Source organism: Branchiostoma floridae, chromosome 11 (assembly GCF_000003815.2).
Source record: "Branchiostoma floridae strain S238N-H82 chromosome 11, Bfl_VNyyK, whole genome shotgun sequence".
NCBI lineage: Eukaryota > Metazoa > Chordata > Leptocardii > Amphioxiformes > Branchiostomatidae > Branchiostoma > Branchiostoma floridae.
In genome coordinates, this window is record NC_049989.1 from 11,963,404 (window position 1) to 11,979,446 (window position 16,043).

At 42.0% G+C, this 16,043-nt stretch overlaps 1 protein-coding gene across 1 annotated transcript in view; it reads right to left on the reverse strand.

Moving 5' to 3' along the window:
• Positions 1–8,707: 8,707 nt before the first annotated feature.
• LOC118425769 (differentially expressed in FDCP 8 homolog B-like) overlaps positions 8,708–16,043 on the reverse strand; it is a 13,166-nt gene continuing 5,830 nt past the window's right edge. Inside the window, exons 2-4 of the mRNA XM_035834840.1 lie at positions 11,384–12,513; positions 10,331–10,481; positions 8,708–9,703 (exon numbers count right to left, since the gene is read on the reverse strand). Of these exons, the coding sequence (XP_035690733.1) occupies positions 9,191–9,703; positions 10,331–10,481; positions 11,384–12,513 (1,794 nt within the window). The 3' untranslated portion in view covers positions 8,708–9,190. The remainder of the gene's footprint in view (positions 9,704–10,330; positions 10,482–11,383; positions 12,514–16,043) is intronic.

The window sequence follows — 16,043 nt, forward strand, 5'->3', positions numbered from 1 at the left end:
TATAGCATTTTTGACCCTCCAAAGTTGTTGTAGTGTTTCTTGTGCTGGGTATTCCCGCTGACCTCACTGATTCAGGGCTGTCGGCAAATGGGGGTAAATAGCTGTGAGGACTGCTTTCCATGTTTGCTGAAGATCCACATGATGCTGCACTCGTTGACTTTCTGTCTTCTACACAATGATTGTCATGGTTCTGAGATTGCTCCATCATGATGCTTCCTTCTGCAACTGTGTTCTCTGTTTCTTCCACATGTGGATCTTGAGGAACAGCAGAATGTGCAGCAAACTCCATCCACTGTATGCCACAGTAGAAGTACTTTTGTTTCCCTCCAACTCTAATTCTCTTGTGCCTGACATCTGGAAAAGCGTCCTTGATGGAATGACCTAGTTCTGGGTCACTAGTGTAACCAAAAGCTTGATGAAGCTGTTGTTTTATTTCAGCACATTCAATCCGAGTACCATTTGCAAGTTGAAGGTGTTCTTTCAACCTGGTATTTTGAGAGAAACATGAAGTTTTTTTAATAAATGTTTCAAATATTTCAGGGCAACTGTATTTATGCAGGTCCATCTCTATTTCAAGACTGATTCCAGGGCTTAGAACCTCAGTAAATTTGAGACACATGAATTAGTTTCGTACATCATAATATATTTGTAGACAGAATATTAAGCATCTGTGTTGCATTATAAGAATCATGACTATCATATTTATATATAACATCTGATTCAGTACATTTTGATTCCTTGGGCTCATCAACCAAAATAGAGTTACATAAACAACTTACCACTCAACACGACACTGTCTGAAGTCAGATTCTAAACAAACTCTTGCGTGTTGGCAGCTTTCAGAGCATGAATCCATTTCCATAATGGCAACCTCAAGACATTGAAGGAAAGTCGCGCAACAAAATCAGCTTCTGTCTGCAAGTGACTACAGTACCTGGTACTGTAATGACCTGGGCACATGTGGGGGACCTCTGGTGTGGGAGGAAAGACAAGGTGGTCTGTGACAGGACCAGGATGAATGAGGCATGGAAACTCATGTTAGGGTAGAGTTTCCTGTGTATCAGTGACTCATCAAAGGAAAAACATTGAATTACATCAAGGATACAATGTAGCTAGCTCCCTTGCTTGTGCTTAGTCAGTCATACTTTTACATGTTACTGATTACTATTTTCGAAAGACTATTACTTATGGCATGACAATAATTAGAAAATTGTTGAGACTCATATGACCACAAATGTAGGCCCATGGGAAACAAATAGCGGTTACCCCACCCAAGGTAAAACCTGCTGGCATGGCCCCGCAGGTGGCAGACGAGCAAACGCCCAAAAGAATTGTTACTATAACAAATGATTCGTACTGTCTATAAAAATGAAATTTCACAGAGTGATGTCGAATATGTTTACGTGCACAGATTTTGGCGTTGTCGTTTTTCGTAATGATTTTGTTAGTCAGGCCGCCGCATTCAGTGCATTTCACCAATTTCCCGTGAAAACACGACCTAGATTGTGAAAGATTTAGCCCTCCTCATGCCCGTAGCCAGGGGGGGTTCGGGGGGTTCGGAAGAACCCCCCCACATGCTCAAAGGTCCGCTTTTTCACACTTAAAGGTCCACTTTTTCATGCTCAAAGGTCCACTTTTTCATGTCCAAGATTTTTTTCAAAGGCATGACTGATTTGCATTATTCACCAATAGACATTTCATTCAATGCTAGTGAGTCTATCAGCAAAATTTGCCCCCAGAAAGTGCAGGAAATGGCTTTTCAGAGGGTCCAGATTTCAAAATTTCCCCGGACTCCATTGCAACGCCTCCCGCCTTTGGTATCGGACATGGTGAAAATATGTCGGGGGAGTCGGCCTCAAAGACTTATGCCAAAAACCTTGTGTATTTTAAGAGAAATTCCATTAAACTTAGCCAGCGAATTTAGCCCCTCAAAATGCAGGAAATGGCGTTTCAGAGGGTTAAGATTTCAATTTTTCCCGGGGGAGCATGCCCCCGGACCCCCCTAGGCAGCTCACGCGGCGCTCGATGGTCCCACAAGTACTAAAAAGAACCCCCCCAACCAAAATCCTAGCTACGGCTCCTCGCGGGAGACAAGAAGCACACACAATCACAATTCTACTGTCAAAAGAAAGGTAATATATCATAAAATCAGAATTTTTGTCTAAATTGGTCACCAGCTTCTGAAGAGAGCAAATTTCAAAAGCGGGGCAAATTAGGACGCACTGTCCAATGCAGCTCAAAATCGGAATTTATATTCACGATAACGTCCTCGGTGTTTGCCACTTGTAACGCGGAGGGTGAAGGGTTCATGGACAGTATGGATGCCTTCCTTATTCAAGTATGGTCTCTAGATGAATGTGTTAAAAATTCATTGATCAAAACTTGACCACTCTTTGGCAACTATAGCTAGTGATGGAGCGCCGTGAGTTCGTAAAAAAGCAGGAATCTTAGGGCGGCCCCCGTTATGTTTCTTAATAACATTGCACTGAGCTGAACCATGTTGAATTTTATATAACATACCAACTCGTGTGAGCCTTCTCCTTTTTTCAATCAGTTGAAGGTTTGCGTGATTTCCTTTTCTATGGTATCAAACTTATCATGATTGTCAACTGATGAAACAACTGCCAAGCCAGCTTGTGGGTCTCAAAAAAAATGCCCAAATCTTCCCTGTTTGTGTTCAATACTGTATTGTTCTGTTGGTTTTGGTGCGTGTGTCAGCACAGATTCAATAAAAACTTCTTTCATGTCACATTTGGCATACAGAATATACAAATTTGTTTTAGCACATTTGAGTACAGTATATCTGCAGTTTTGACAGTTGGATGGCCGAATCAAAACGTGGAAGTGGCAAGATGAACCACACTCTGACACGGCAAGAGTAACTTTCATCGTTTGGTGGTGGAGGCAGCGTCATGGTGTGGGGCAGTGTAACCGCAATAGGACAAACAAGACTCATGATCATTCCAGGCAACTTCAATGTGGTGAGAATATTATACTGCAAATGCAGAAACGTTCGCGCTGGTTTGATGTTCGCGGTTTTGTGGTGGCAACTTCATCGCAAACTTAAAACCACCGCGAACATTTATCCATGGCTGTATGTAAGAGACTACAGTGCATGGTGCTACCGTAAATTGAAAACCACAGTGAAAAGTCCTTTTTTCCCACTACCGTGAAATTAAATCCCTGCGAACTTAAATACATTTATGTAACTACAATGTATAAGGACACCAATCCTCCATCCAACCTCTTTAATATTGGACCAAATGCCATTCTGTAACTACATAATAAATATTACAACACCCGTCCACCCATAGCAAGGACTATTGTAGAATACCTCCCGGATGCTATACTCAGGAGTACAGTCACAGTCTAAGAATGGAATAGCCTTGTTATTACAACTTAGGCTATGTTGATTTGATTATATGGATGACATCCGCGCTCGCACCAATTTTCGGCCATTTCCAAAAAAAAAAAAGTTTTGGACCACACAGTAAATTGTGCAAAGCAGCTGTAAAATGAGCACAAATATTCCGTAGATTGAAAAAAAAGTATCAGAAAACAGATAACTGATGCCATAGAATGCCAAAATAAATCAAAAGTCAAAGAATAAGATGTGAAAGGACAGAAAGAAAGAAAAAAGTATTATTGGTAGGGGTTTGTACCAGTAAATTCAGGATAGTAAGTTCAGGTCCAGAGGATCATTTCCAGGTGAACCTGAACCTGGACCTGATTGTCTTTTGAGACTTGAGAACTGGCAAAACAATGGTAATTGGTCAATTTTGCTACAAAGGAATCTCTTGGTGGATTATTGGACTACCACTGGCATTCTAAAATCCCATCTTCATGTAATAAAGGCTAACTGTCTCTGTATCTTTGACTGTAGAAACTTGGTACAAGTGACTATAACCTCTACTCATTTCGCTTTTGTTGTCTTCTTGGCCCGGTATGACCCCAAACACGTGCCGACATACTAGTAGTGTGTCCATTTTGTAATTGGTGAAACCCGTTCATCTGATTTTCTTTTCAGGTCTATTTTTTTTTAAATTTTTCCAAGACGAAAAAAAATGTTTTACACACGTATGATGTACTGGTCGCAACATCTAACTGTTGGTATACCATACTATGTGTTTGTAGTCGTATGTTCAACCTTCCTGGCCACATTGATTTCATACTGAAGCCAACTTTTTTTTGGCCAAACTTTTTTTTATTGGCTCGCTCGCATCAATTTTGGAGATCCCAGAGGATGTCATCCATATAATCAAATCAACATGGCCTTATGGCTTAAGCACTTGATTGAACACCAATTTTGCTCTCTTCAGAAGTTAGTCTAATTCAAGGAGACAGAAACGAGAATTCAATTCTATAATATATTGGCTTCCTTTTGACAATAAAATTGTGACTGTGTGTACTTCTTGTCTCATGTGAGTCTGTATCTAGCACAATCTAGCTGATGTTTTCACGGGGAAAGGGACTGAATGCACTGTTTGCGATGGTCCGACTAAGAAAATCATTACGAAAAAAACAACACCGCCAACATCAACAAATCTCTGCCTTCCCTTTTGGGAAATATCTTCGACAACTTAATTTTTATAGACGGCCAGCCTACATTTGGTGCAGCATGCCTGACACCGGTAGATTTGGTCCATGTTTTATAATCAATTAATTAAAGAATCAAAAGCAAACCTATTTGTCACCTTTCATGTAGCGCCACGCCCCCATACAGAACGCAAGCATGTGAGGTCCGATCGGCTTACCGGAGACTATTTTGAAAGTACCTTACACATTTAAATTCACATATTTTTTTATTTACCTTACTTCTATGGTAGCAATAACTGACAGTCGGGGCTGAGAAAATGACAACAAAAACATCAACGCTAGCACAATGCGACTGACCAGAACAGTAGGGGGAGGGGCGCAACTGGGTTCGACCAGTTGCTTCTCTCTCGCCGCCGGCGGGCGTTAGGAATTATCATCTAAGTCAGCACCATCTGCAAACATCCGCTGATGTTCTACAGATTTTTGCAAAATTTGCCTATACTTACGCGCAGAGTTTGTCTGTCAATAATGACGAATAGCACAAAATTTAACTTATTCTTATGTTATCAACTGAACTTCACGGCGTGCCTCCTGCACCAAGTCAGATATAATGTATTTCCCGAGTGATTCAAAGCTTTATTTTTTAACATTTGAATACATATTGTTGAAGGAAACCAGTTTTTTTCCATGGCTCTCTGTCCGCAAGCCAAGAAATTTCTCCCTGGCCCTCCCTCAAGCCGAAAAAAATTCCTAGGCTATGACCCTCCACGCTAAATTTCGTCGAGTAAACCATGCTGACGACCGTCAGAAACCTTTGTGGACAGACTGCCCCTGTGGCTTGTAGCTATGGGACTGAGATGAGATGATGATGAGAAACCCTGTTTGGAACAATATTGAACGTTGGATTCATTATTCAAGATGCACAACGTTACACATCAAAAATTATCAACATTTATTTGTACCTTCTTGACTTATCCTGTGTCAACATCTTCAACTAAATCAGTTTACCCTTCCAGGTAGAAATGCTTGGCTAGACCATGTGAAGGTAACATTCTGTATTTGCTTGCAAATGTTACCTTTCTAGTTAACATATTCAATCTGATATCTGGGTGGTGAAATTTAGAACAGAATTCCTCGCACAGGTCCTTTGTGGTGAGGGCACATTCCTCCTTGCTAACCTTAGCCCTTTGGTCAACTCCATGGCTCTGCTTTGAGTCTCGTTTTGAGTTTCTTGAGGGAACGGAAGACTCTGTCCGCCAAGCTGCGCTTGTCTGAGCCATTGTCGGTGTCTAGCGAAAGACCAACGGTACACTATCCCCATCTGTGCATACCGTCCCCTGACCGGCAATGCACACACAGAGCAAACCTTCGGCTTCGCCATCGCAGAAAACAGAAATACTTGAAAAGCGAGAACACAATTGACATCGCTCCCCGCGGACAAGAAGCAGAATGAAGAACTGAGTGCCAGGCGGAAATAGGGGTGGGTACGAGGTTACCACGTGTCTAGAGGCACAGGCTGCAAGCTGGGCCTGGGTTGTTGTAAACTAATAAAACTGACAACAAGTGATATTTTCCCTAAATTCCTGTATTTCACACTCTGATATCTGCTTATTTGAAGTCTTCAATCCCTAATTGAGCTGTTCACATTCAGGACAGTAGCCAGCTTTATGTAATAGTCCAGCAAATAGATTTCTCTACGGAGTGAAAGTACTGTAACAGTTGCCCATGTCCAACACACTACTCAAATTGACTAACTTGTTCAGACATGTATGCCTAACTAGTGGCTGTTCTAGGCCAGTCACATGACTCAGCCCTAGGTATGTCACATGATACAGTCTCAGCTTCTAGGCCAAGCTGTTTACAATAGAAGTAGCAGAGCAGAGGGCCTGGGCTAGGTGCCTGTACCAACTTGGACAAGGAATCAGCCTGAACAAGGGCTATTCTTAGCTACAGCTATTGAGTACATGTATGTAGAAAACATGAAAAGACAAAGGCATCATTGAATTAGCACTTCCCAGTACACTTCTGCCAACAAAAAGGGTAAGATTACATAAACTGGGTACTGCATACATATACTGCATAGTCCTCCATCCAGTATTGTAGAAGTTTTCAATTGTCCTATGGGGCAAGTACATAACAAAACTTCCTTGCCCAAACCAAGTCTTCTAGCTATGGATAGCACAATTTCAAGCAATTATGACCTCAAGCTTTTAGGACAGGAATTAATGATAAGCTTATACCCCTGCCAACTACATTGATTGGAAACCATTGGAAATGGTATACCGTCATGTGACAATTCGCTACGGTGACAGTTTGTCTTTAGACACGCAGGCGGAAGCGTGGTAGGCCGCCGGAGCAGGTTACTAATATTGCGTGTGAAACAAAGTGGCGCATATTTTCGCCTTGGAACAGTTTATACCTGAAAAATGTTTATGTTTTTAATGTTTACTACCCACATTTTCCTTTGTATGAGACGCAACAGAGAATAGGGCACATGAACAGGACGGACGGACAATACCCAGGCTTGAACTAGGCTTCTGTCCTCGCCGCACTGGTACATGGTAGCGCAAGCCGGGCATGTTGATAGGGTCATAGAAGAACACAAAACAAGCAGTCACTACTGAGGAATGAGGAAAAACATGTTTCCATTGCTACGGGCTTGTTAGCATATCATTAGCATATGATCCACAACCTCCTATTACCGTCAATGGTGACGGTTTGTCTTTAGACACGAAAGAAACCATCACGGGTCCCCCGCTGAACCGACCCAGGACCAGTACCCAAGTCTCTTCTCTCCTCTTCAGGAGCTATATTACGGCTGGATACCAGGCTAGGCCCTCCCCCATCCATAAATGTCCTACAGTCCTTAGTATAGGCACATGGTGGGCTCTCATGTACAACTCATTTGTCACGCCTTGTTACCATCAAATACAGGGCCCATCGCTCTTCAAACAACTAGGTCTTATAGCTACTGATGATTGCCACCTGTGATCACTGGGTGCTATCTACAGAGGGAAGGATTAGACAGCTAACCTACTGTGTAATTAAAGACAAAACATAACATCAAGAGACATCTTCCTTTTCATGGATGGAACAAAATCACTGTCTGCCTGGGAACCAAAGTAAAATCATTGTAACTGGTGTTCACGTCCAATCCTCTCTTTCATATGGGAAAAAAACTGTCTGCATGCCGGACTGTATTTACTGTCTATAATTATAATCTTTCTTCCACTTTGTAACGTCTTGAATTCTGCAGACTTGAACAGCTAACTTAAAATTTCAAAAACATGCTTGGTAACCCCCATTTCCTAACCAGTTTCTACTCTCCAAGCAGAGGTATGTTGAGTCGTGAAGATATAGTAGTACCAGTAGTCTGGAATTTTACTTGTGCGCATGAGAAGAGCGCACCAGTAAAATTCGTTACTACTATAATATCTTCGAGACTTAAAGTCTGCTTGGAGAGTACCCAGTTTCTAGTCATCTACAATAGTTGTAAGACTCTAACTTAGTCTAACTCTAAGACTAGTAAGAGCTACATGTATGTTCTCTTGCACATGCCAGGACATCTACATTGTATTGTGATGTACACGCACAAGACCTGAGTTATTTACTAGTACTGTACAGTCTAAACTTATCACAGCCTTATATCCCACACGGGATGAAGAGGATAAGTAAGTAAGTAAGTAAAGGAGCCATGAATGCATAGTCATATAACATGTTCTTAAATGATGAAATACCTTACCTTGTAGATGGAACTGGGATATGCAGTCCTCAAGAACTTTGTGAAGTTCATTCAGATAATTATCAACATGCATAATGAACCAGGAAAACTTAAGAAAACTTAAGAAAAAGAAGATAGTTTCTTCAAAACAATGGTTCTATTTCAACTGAGAAGACATCTGTGCCTCAAAGGGCACAGGGTTAATCTAATGTTGGAGCATGACCACTGGTTAATCGGCGTGACAGGAAATGGCACCATCGGAGCACCATCCAAGCACCAACCCCTCTAATTGCTTCAAGGCTTTCCTCCTTGACAGCTTTGGGGAGGGAAACTTGGACAGCCTATAATTACCGTCAAATTAGCGTGAAGGAGGGCACCTATGCCACACCAAGGCAGCTCTAAAGCTTTCGGCACCTGTGCTGCACTGACCATTACTTTGAGCAGGGTAGTCAGGTACTCAATGTTTACACAACATTTAGCTAGAAATGCCAGAAGTCTTGCCACCTGTGTTTTAGCTAGCCTGACTAAAATCACGCCCCTAGCGGCCGGCCCTCTCGGGGGGAGGGGGTCATTAAGCCCAGCCGGCGAGAGCTTGTGTAAACACAGGCTATGTTTTAGCCAGCCTGAATTTTTTTCTGTCCCAAGAATTTTGAATGGAATTCCCGTTGAAGGCGAGACGATCCTGGGGGGTCCAAAAAATTTTGAAATCTAGACCCTCTGAAATGATGTGTTCTTTATTTTTCCCCAAAAATTTTTATGGTAGACTCAGCTTGGTTCAATTAGAATTTTTAACGCCAATTTTTGTCCGCAACAGGGAACAGAATAGGCAAAATTTTTGTCCTTCCCAGCAGCAAAATTACATCAAAGGACAAAAGGACGGACACTAGCTAGCACCTTGCTTGCCACTCAATGTGACACCATCAGTAAAAACTATCAAACAGTTCTTTGCGAAATTCGGCGACACTTCGGGCACGCATCCTTCTCCGCGGGGAAGCAATCCCTGTGGTACACCGTCGAACACTTCTCGCACATGTGAACGCCAACGTCAAACGGGAACAGAACGTCCGAATCCTCACACAACTCGCAGATGAAACCCTTCCCGCGACAGGTCGGGCAGTCGAACTTTATGTGATGTGCATAGCCTACATGGATGTCTGTCAGTTTGTCAAGTAGATTTCCGCTCTCAGTCTCGCACAAGTCGCTTAAAGAATACAAGTCGGAAGACTCGACAAAGTGCTGTCTCTCTCTAAGCCGGAGAAGGAGTTTGCCCTCCAGAGCGACCCGACAGGATACGAAGTAGTTCTTCATCAAGAGGATCTCTCTCCGCAGTTTCCGGACGTGGTTGAGTTCCTCCACGCGACTGAACAGCTGTGGGTTTGACTCCTGGGGGTTCAGTAGCGGCTTGTAGAACACCAGTTGGAGATACTGCTTCGACTGCCTGGCAACCTGGTATGGCATAGAGTAACACAAACAATGAACAAAAAATTGCTTCAGGCTTGAAAAGAATGAAAAGAAAGGCTACAAGCTACAGTAAGGTTCATCCAAAACTAAGGTGCCTAAAAGTTTGTTTCAAGCACTAAGGCAATTGAAAAGAAATTTTCAGGAATTGACCTAGTTATCATAATAAATCAAATGGCAGGGTTTTCAGGAGATAAGACGGGGTAACTTATAGTATATCCGTTGTTCTTAAAAATGGGGTATTTAGGGTTATGTCATACCTGTGACGCGAAAACGTTTGATACGGGTGTTCTGGACTAGGCCATAACTTCCATATCGCACAGGTTCAAAAGGCGTATCACACAGGCTCCATTCGAATAAATCAAACTGTTTCAAGCGGGCCGAGTGCCATCGAAAGTTCGAATACCTGATTCGCACGTTGGAACATTACTGTTGCAACACATTTTGTTCGAGGGCACCAAATTTGTTCAATTTCTGGTGCATTTCGCATCAAAACGGGTTTTCTCAGGTGGGTATGACATCCCCCTCGGTCCCAGCCCTCCCGCGGGTCGCCTGGAACCTCATGTGATACGGAATACACCGTGTTGGTATTGTCACATCTTCATAGATACGCACCTTGCATGGTTGGAAGTCCCAGTTGTGCATGACGCGAGCGGGGATGACCGCCGTGTCGTTCCAGTGACAGGACGTGCAGTAGTACTGGCCCGTGTAGTCGCACTGTCGCAGCTCTGTGTCACGGAACAACTGCGTTCTGCAGTCCCCACATCTGGATTGGTGGGAGAAAATGAGGAGAAAAAAAATTTGTTGTTTGTGATTAAAGGCCACCTAAGGAATATTAGATATAGTTGAAAGTGGAAATGATCTGGATAAGGCAGTCTGTACAATATTAACATCTGATGCACTATTTTAGCACATTTACATCATTATTTTATAAATTGAGCCATTAAAAACGGCGCGAAAACAAGTCGCACAAGGATTTCTGATCAAGGCCTAATTTTTGGAGGTTCCAATAATAAGGAATATCCTTTTAATTGGTCAGATGATAAAATAATGATGTAAATGTGGGAACACAATGCAGTAGATGTCAATATTATACAGATTGCCTTATCCAGAATATTTCCACTTTTAGCGCAGTAATATTGCTTAGGCCAGTAAGGGTGCCTTTAAAATCTTTCACCTCAATCTATGTACCAATAGACTGTAATATTTTAACATTCATACATGTTAGTGTGGAGGCTGTAGAATTCACAATCACATCAGAGACTTCAATAAGGATGCTCTGAATGTCTTATGGTGGTCTCCCATTTTTAGATCCTAAATTTCGAATCAAATCACTCTACTATCAAAAGTGACATGAATTGAAAAAGTTGAAAATACTCCAAACAACAGAATTCTAACAGATTGCAGTCTCTACTGTGACATAAATATATTTGATAATTTATAACTGTTTTGTTCTTTCACAGCAAAGTTGTATGCAATTATGCCTGAGTAATTTCCTTTTCCATACTTCAGTCTGAATGTATTATCTTCTTGCCCCTTACCTTGCTCGCTTTTGATTGAGTGCCTAGGTCAGCTCCCTGTCCACTTCATACATTTCACAACTTGTCTAACAGCAACAGCTAGTTCAACCTCAATAGCAACAGTAATACAATCACAACTACATCTCACCTGTACTTCTGCCTGGAGATGCCCACTTCAGGACAGATCTGCAGTATTAACTGTGACGACCCTAACTTGGTGCCAGCACACACCCTGGTCAGCTGGTTCATACACTTCCCATGACAGTGGCACCCGCACCCCTTACACCCGTACCACGTCTGCAACATCCCCCAGATCAGGTTATTGCACTGTTCGCAACTGTACTTTACACTCTTCCCCTGCCTCTTCTTAAACTTGTGGCCTAGGATGACTTTTATGTTGGGCTCCTCCTCGGTTTTGCTGTCTTCGATTTCTACCAGATTGAGCCGCAACTGAGTTATCTTTCTGATGAGACTGCGTCGCTTGTCGCTGTGCGGTGGCTCCTCTAAAATTAGATCCTTGCAGTTTTCGATGGCTTGTTCGAGCTCTTCCACGCGGGACATCCCGAAGTAGCCGTCCGGTCGGGAGAAGTGATCTTCGGTCAGACCCAACGCAAGATTCGCCAACTCCTCGTCAATGTCTGTGTCGTGTGTGGTGCACGACTCTGGCCAGGATTCGCTGTCATCGCTCGACTTAGACGACGTTCGGTCGGATTTTGACGCGGGACCGTGAGACCCCGAACTGCCACTGTTGGCTCGGAGTTCTTTCGCGACGGGAGAGTTTTCAGGAGGGGTGTTGGCAAACCTGTCTTCATCGATGACGATGTCGCGATCAAACGGGTTGAACCTCCCAGAGCCCTCCCCCTGCATGGCGTCCATCGACAACACACCATCCGAGATCCCGCTGTCCACGGGACTGCCCGCGACGACCCTTCTTTCCTTTGGACGGACGACAAGCGTACCATTGTGTCTTTGCTGTTCTGAAACATCTGACATAGTTTTTGCAGAAGATTCATGTGCTGTATTTGTAAGTTTTCTATCGTCTTCTTCCACTTTCTCTACACAATTTTCTACTGTTCCAGCCATCTCTTGGCTAATGGATATCCCATTTTCTTCACAGATGTCCCCAAGAGCCTTGCTGGATGGAGAAACGCTCTGTAAAACTGGTGATGAAGCAGTATCAGGAAGTCTCGCCTGAGCAAAGGTTGGGTTTTCCTCATCGGATGAGTCTCCATCCTGCTGGCCCATGGAGAATGTGATCACAGCTGCTTCTGTCTCAATCTGTAAAAACATCAACCCACAGAAATTGCAGATGACAATTTGTTCTGCACTTATTCCTATAGGATGAAACAGGAAGAAATATCATCTGAAAGGATAAGGCTAGGAAAACTCATGCTGTATTTCTGACTACAGCCCTGAAAGAAATTAGGGTGAGTAGCAGGTTACAGGGATTCTGCTTTTTTTTCATTTGGGCACATTGAGTAATCTAACAAAACAATTTTAAACTGCATCTGGACACTGCTATTTTCCATACCATGTTCTACTTGTAATTATATGGATATACATTGTACAAGTACAAGAATATTGCCACACTGAACAAAGAATTACTACAGTAACATAATGCATAATGCATATGATTTTTTTTTTGGTTATCACTTAGAATCAGATGTCAAATAAAAAAGCAACAGATTAACAGTATATATCCTTCAGAAAGGCAATTACTTGGGTCAGAAGGCTTTAGCTAGGGTCAGTTATGTAACCAGAACATAATATTCTTCTTCCTAAGCCTGATAAATAAAAAAAGGACTAAACAGACATGGAAATACTATGATAAACATGGAATATATGTTACGGCAAGATATTTATCCATACTGAGGGTTTCTAAGATCTAAGCAGATGTTTGGCTTTTTTTACTTCTTTTCCAAGTGCATTTCTTCAAACAGTAAATACTTCATTGTTTGTATCATTTAAAGATAACAAAAATCAACAACACATGCAAAGCCATACATGTGTGAATTGATTAAGGGTTTATCTCCCCATTGGTAAATAGAATTCATGAGATTGTCTGATAGTAGGGCTGATAAAGGAGCTTTTTAACAGCTTTTTGGACTGATTAATTGAGTTGCCATATATTCAACAACATTTACAATATCTGTATTAAAGAATAATTAAAAAATAATTTTCTACACAAAAAATACAGCCATTTTCCATAACAATATCTGTTAGAAAATGGGTCTTTAAATTCATCATTTTACAATACAGAAGGTCATGATACAATACAATACAATGTACTTTGGACGGTATTGTGAAATGAACAATGAATAATTCATCACGGGATCCCAGGCATACTTGTGTATTTACATGTATGTATCTATGGGTGGGCCTTTGACGACTTCACACCCGATCGGGAACTATCTAAACAAACCAGTGACGAACAATGGGCATAATTTGTTTCCCACCCAAATGGCTGACACGCCCCAACTATGAGTGTGACACAACAATCAACCATAAATTCGATCAAGGAATTTATCGAAGAACTAGCTGATTCGATCAAAAATGGCCACAATGAAATCTATGGCGAATAACTGACGTTGAAAGAATTAAGGCCAAATTTGACATGAAGCTTTCACATAGCGGTATACGGTAACAGTATCATACTAGAGTAAAATATTAGCTGTTCCAGCAAATATATATACAGGTTTGCGTGTGAGTAATTTATGCGGGATGAATTAACATAAATATTAAAATTGACGTTAAAAACACTTCTGGTTAAAAATGGACTATGCATGAGTTACCAAAGAAGTTCCTTATGCATTATCATCAAATTCGTTGATTGAATCTTTAAAAAGAGAATGGACTTTTCTTGTGACATGTGTCGACAACTACAATGTAGTGGACAAGTTCAATAACCCTTCTGCCCAAAAATTAACTTAGTCTGTGCAAGGAGCTTTTATCAGTGAAGCTCCTTGGTCTGTGCAACGCAAACTCCGCTGTCCAGGGCTGTAACTGGCCCCTCCTCTAGGGGGCCGGCGGATGTTGGGCGAGCTGCTATACAGCGAGATTTAATCAGATTAAGCGAGATTTATTCAGGCTAAAAATTAACTGTGCGAGAATGGACTCTTCCATTGGCCAGCACCCACATGTGAAATGCACTGGTTTAGAAAGACTTTCTCTAAAATAAAATGGACTTTGCCTAAGCACTCCAGTCCAAAATTAAATTTAGCAAAATGACTCTCTCGCAGGGTAATGGAGTATTGTAGCGCTATCTTCATGTAAACTGGACCCGTTCAATTACAGCTCCTCTCATCAAAGAACGGACTTCGCATAATCACCCTGTCCAGAATTGCATTTAAACGATTGCCCCTCCCTGTGTGAGGATGGAATCTTCTATAGGCACGTGCATCAAAAACACTTCTGCTAAAAAAAGATAAACATATCAACGTATCTGTAATTTAACTGGGAGGGGGGGTCTGTTGTAGAATTTCTTTAGTCAGAGCATGCTGGCTAGACGACACCTTCCTACGTGGGTCCAGGGATCGTGAAATTCGGCAATAAAATCGGGAAATTGCCCAGGGGAATCAGTACACGCTATTAGGTTAAATCAGGTTGGGATTACGCGGCCGACCAAAGCCTCTGGTAGCAAAACTTCCCAGGCAAAGTATTCTCCCTGTAACAGCCAGCGTAGTCAGTCTGGTGGAGACTACATGTTAGCCCTTGAGCCGAGAAGTTGGAAGCCGTCTGACATCCAGGCTAATCTTTGTCTAGCTGTTGCAAGTTCTGCTGTCAACATCTCAAAATATAGCGTAAAATTGTCGCCTTCATACTTTTACGTATTACGCAATATCTAAATTATGAAATATCGGAGAAAATAGCAAAACAGTAACGCAGTGAACAAACCCCGCAGTGACGCAAGTGCAGGGAGAGGGCACCTTTAGATAAGCACACCGGGGATTTGTCATGCCGCCAGAGTTTGAAGCTCCTTGGTACAAGCGTCACTGCTCACCCGTAAATTTTCTATTCGAAACAATCATTTCTCAATGTCTTTGTCAACCAACATACACGCTAGTCATCATCGGTGCCAGATTCCGGTAGACTACTGGTAGCTGCGATCAAAATAATGACCGGAAAAACAAATCATTCTCTTGCATGTCCATTTTATGTTCAGTTCAATTACGGTCCTGACTATACTGTGTGGACTCATTGGGGTGCTGCTATAATTACATATGTACTAGCATTTCTTTCCCACGTGTCTTCATCATTCACCATCGTCATCATTTGTAACAAATCCCACACTTCTTTAAATCAAGGTCGTCGTAATTGCATCCGTACAGAATCCCGTATTTCTTTCACTAACAATCGTCAGATTTGAATTTGTAAGAAATCACACATTTTTCAATCGCAATCGTCATAATTGCATTTGTAAACAATCCCCCATTTCTTTTATTCGCAATCGTCATAATCGCATTCGTAAAAATCCCGCATTTCTTTCATACGCAGTCATCATATTGGCATTCGAAAAAAAACACCGCATGTCTTTCATTCACTGTCGTCATATCTGCAATTATAAAAAAAACCACATTTCTTTAATTCACAATCGTCATAAATTCATTTTTGTAAAAATAAAATCGCGCATTTACGATCATGTATGGAGGCGTGGGGTTTTTTGGCCGTCATCTCGTCAGGGAATTTCCCATGACTCATGATCATGCAGCTGCATGTTCAGACACGACACCACTGTCGCCGTAGAGGCGTGGGGGTTTTGGGCCGTCACCTCGTCAGGGAATTTCCCATGATGTTCAGCTACTCCAACG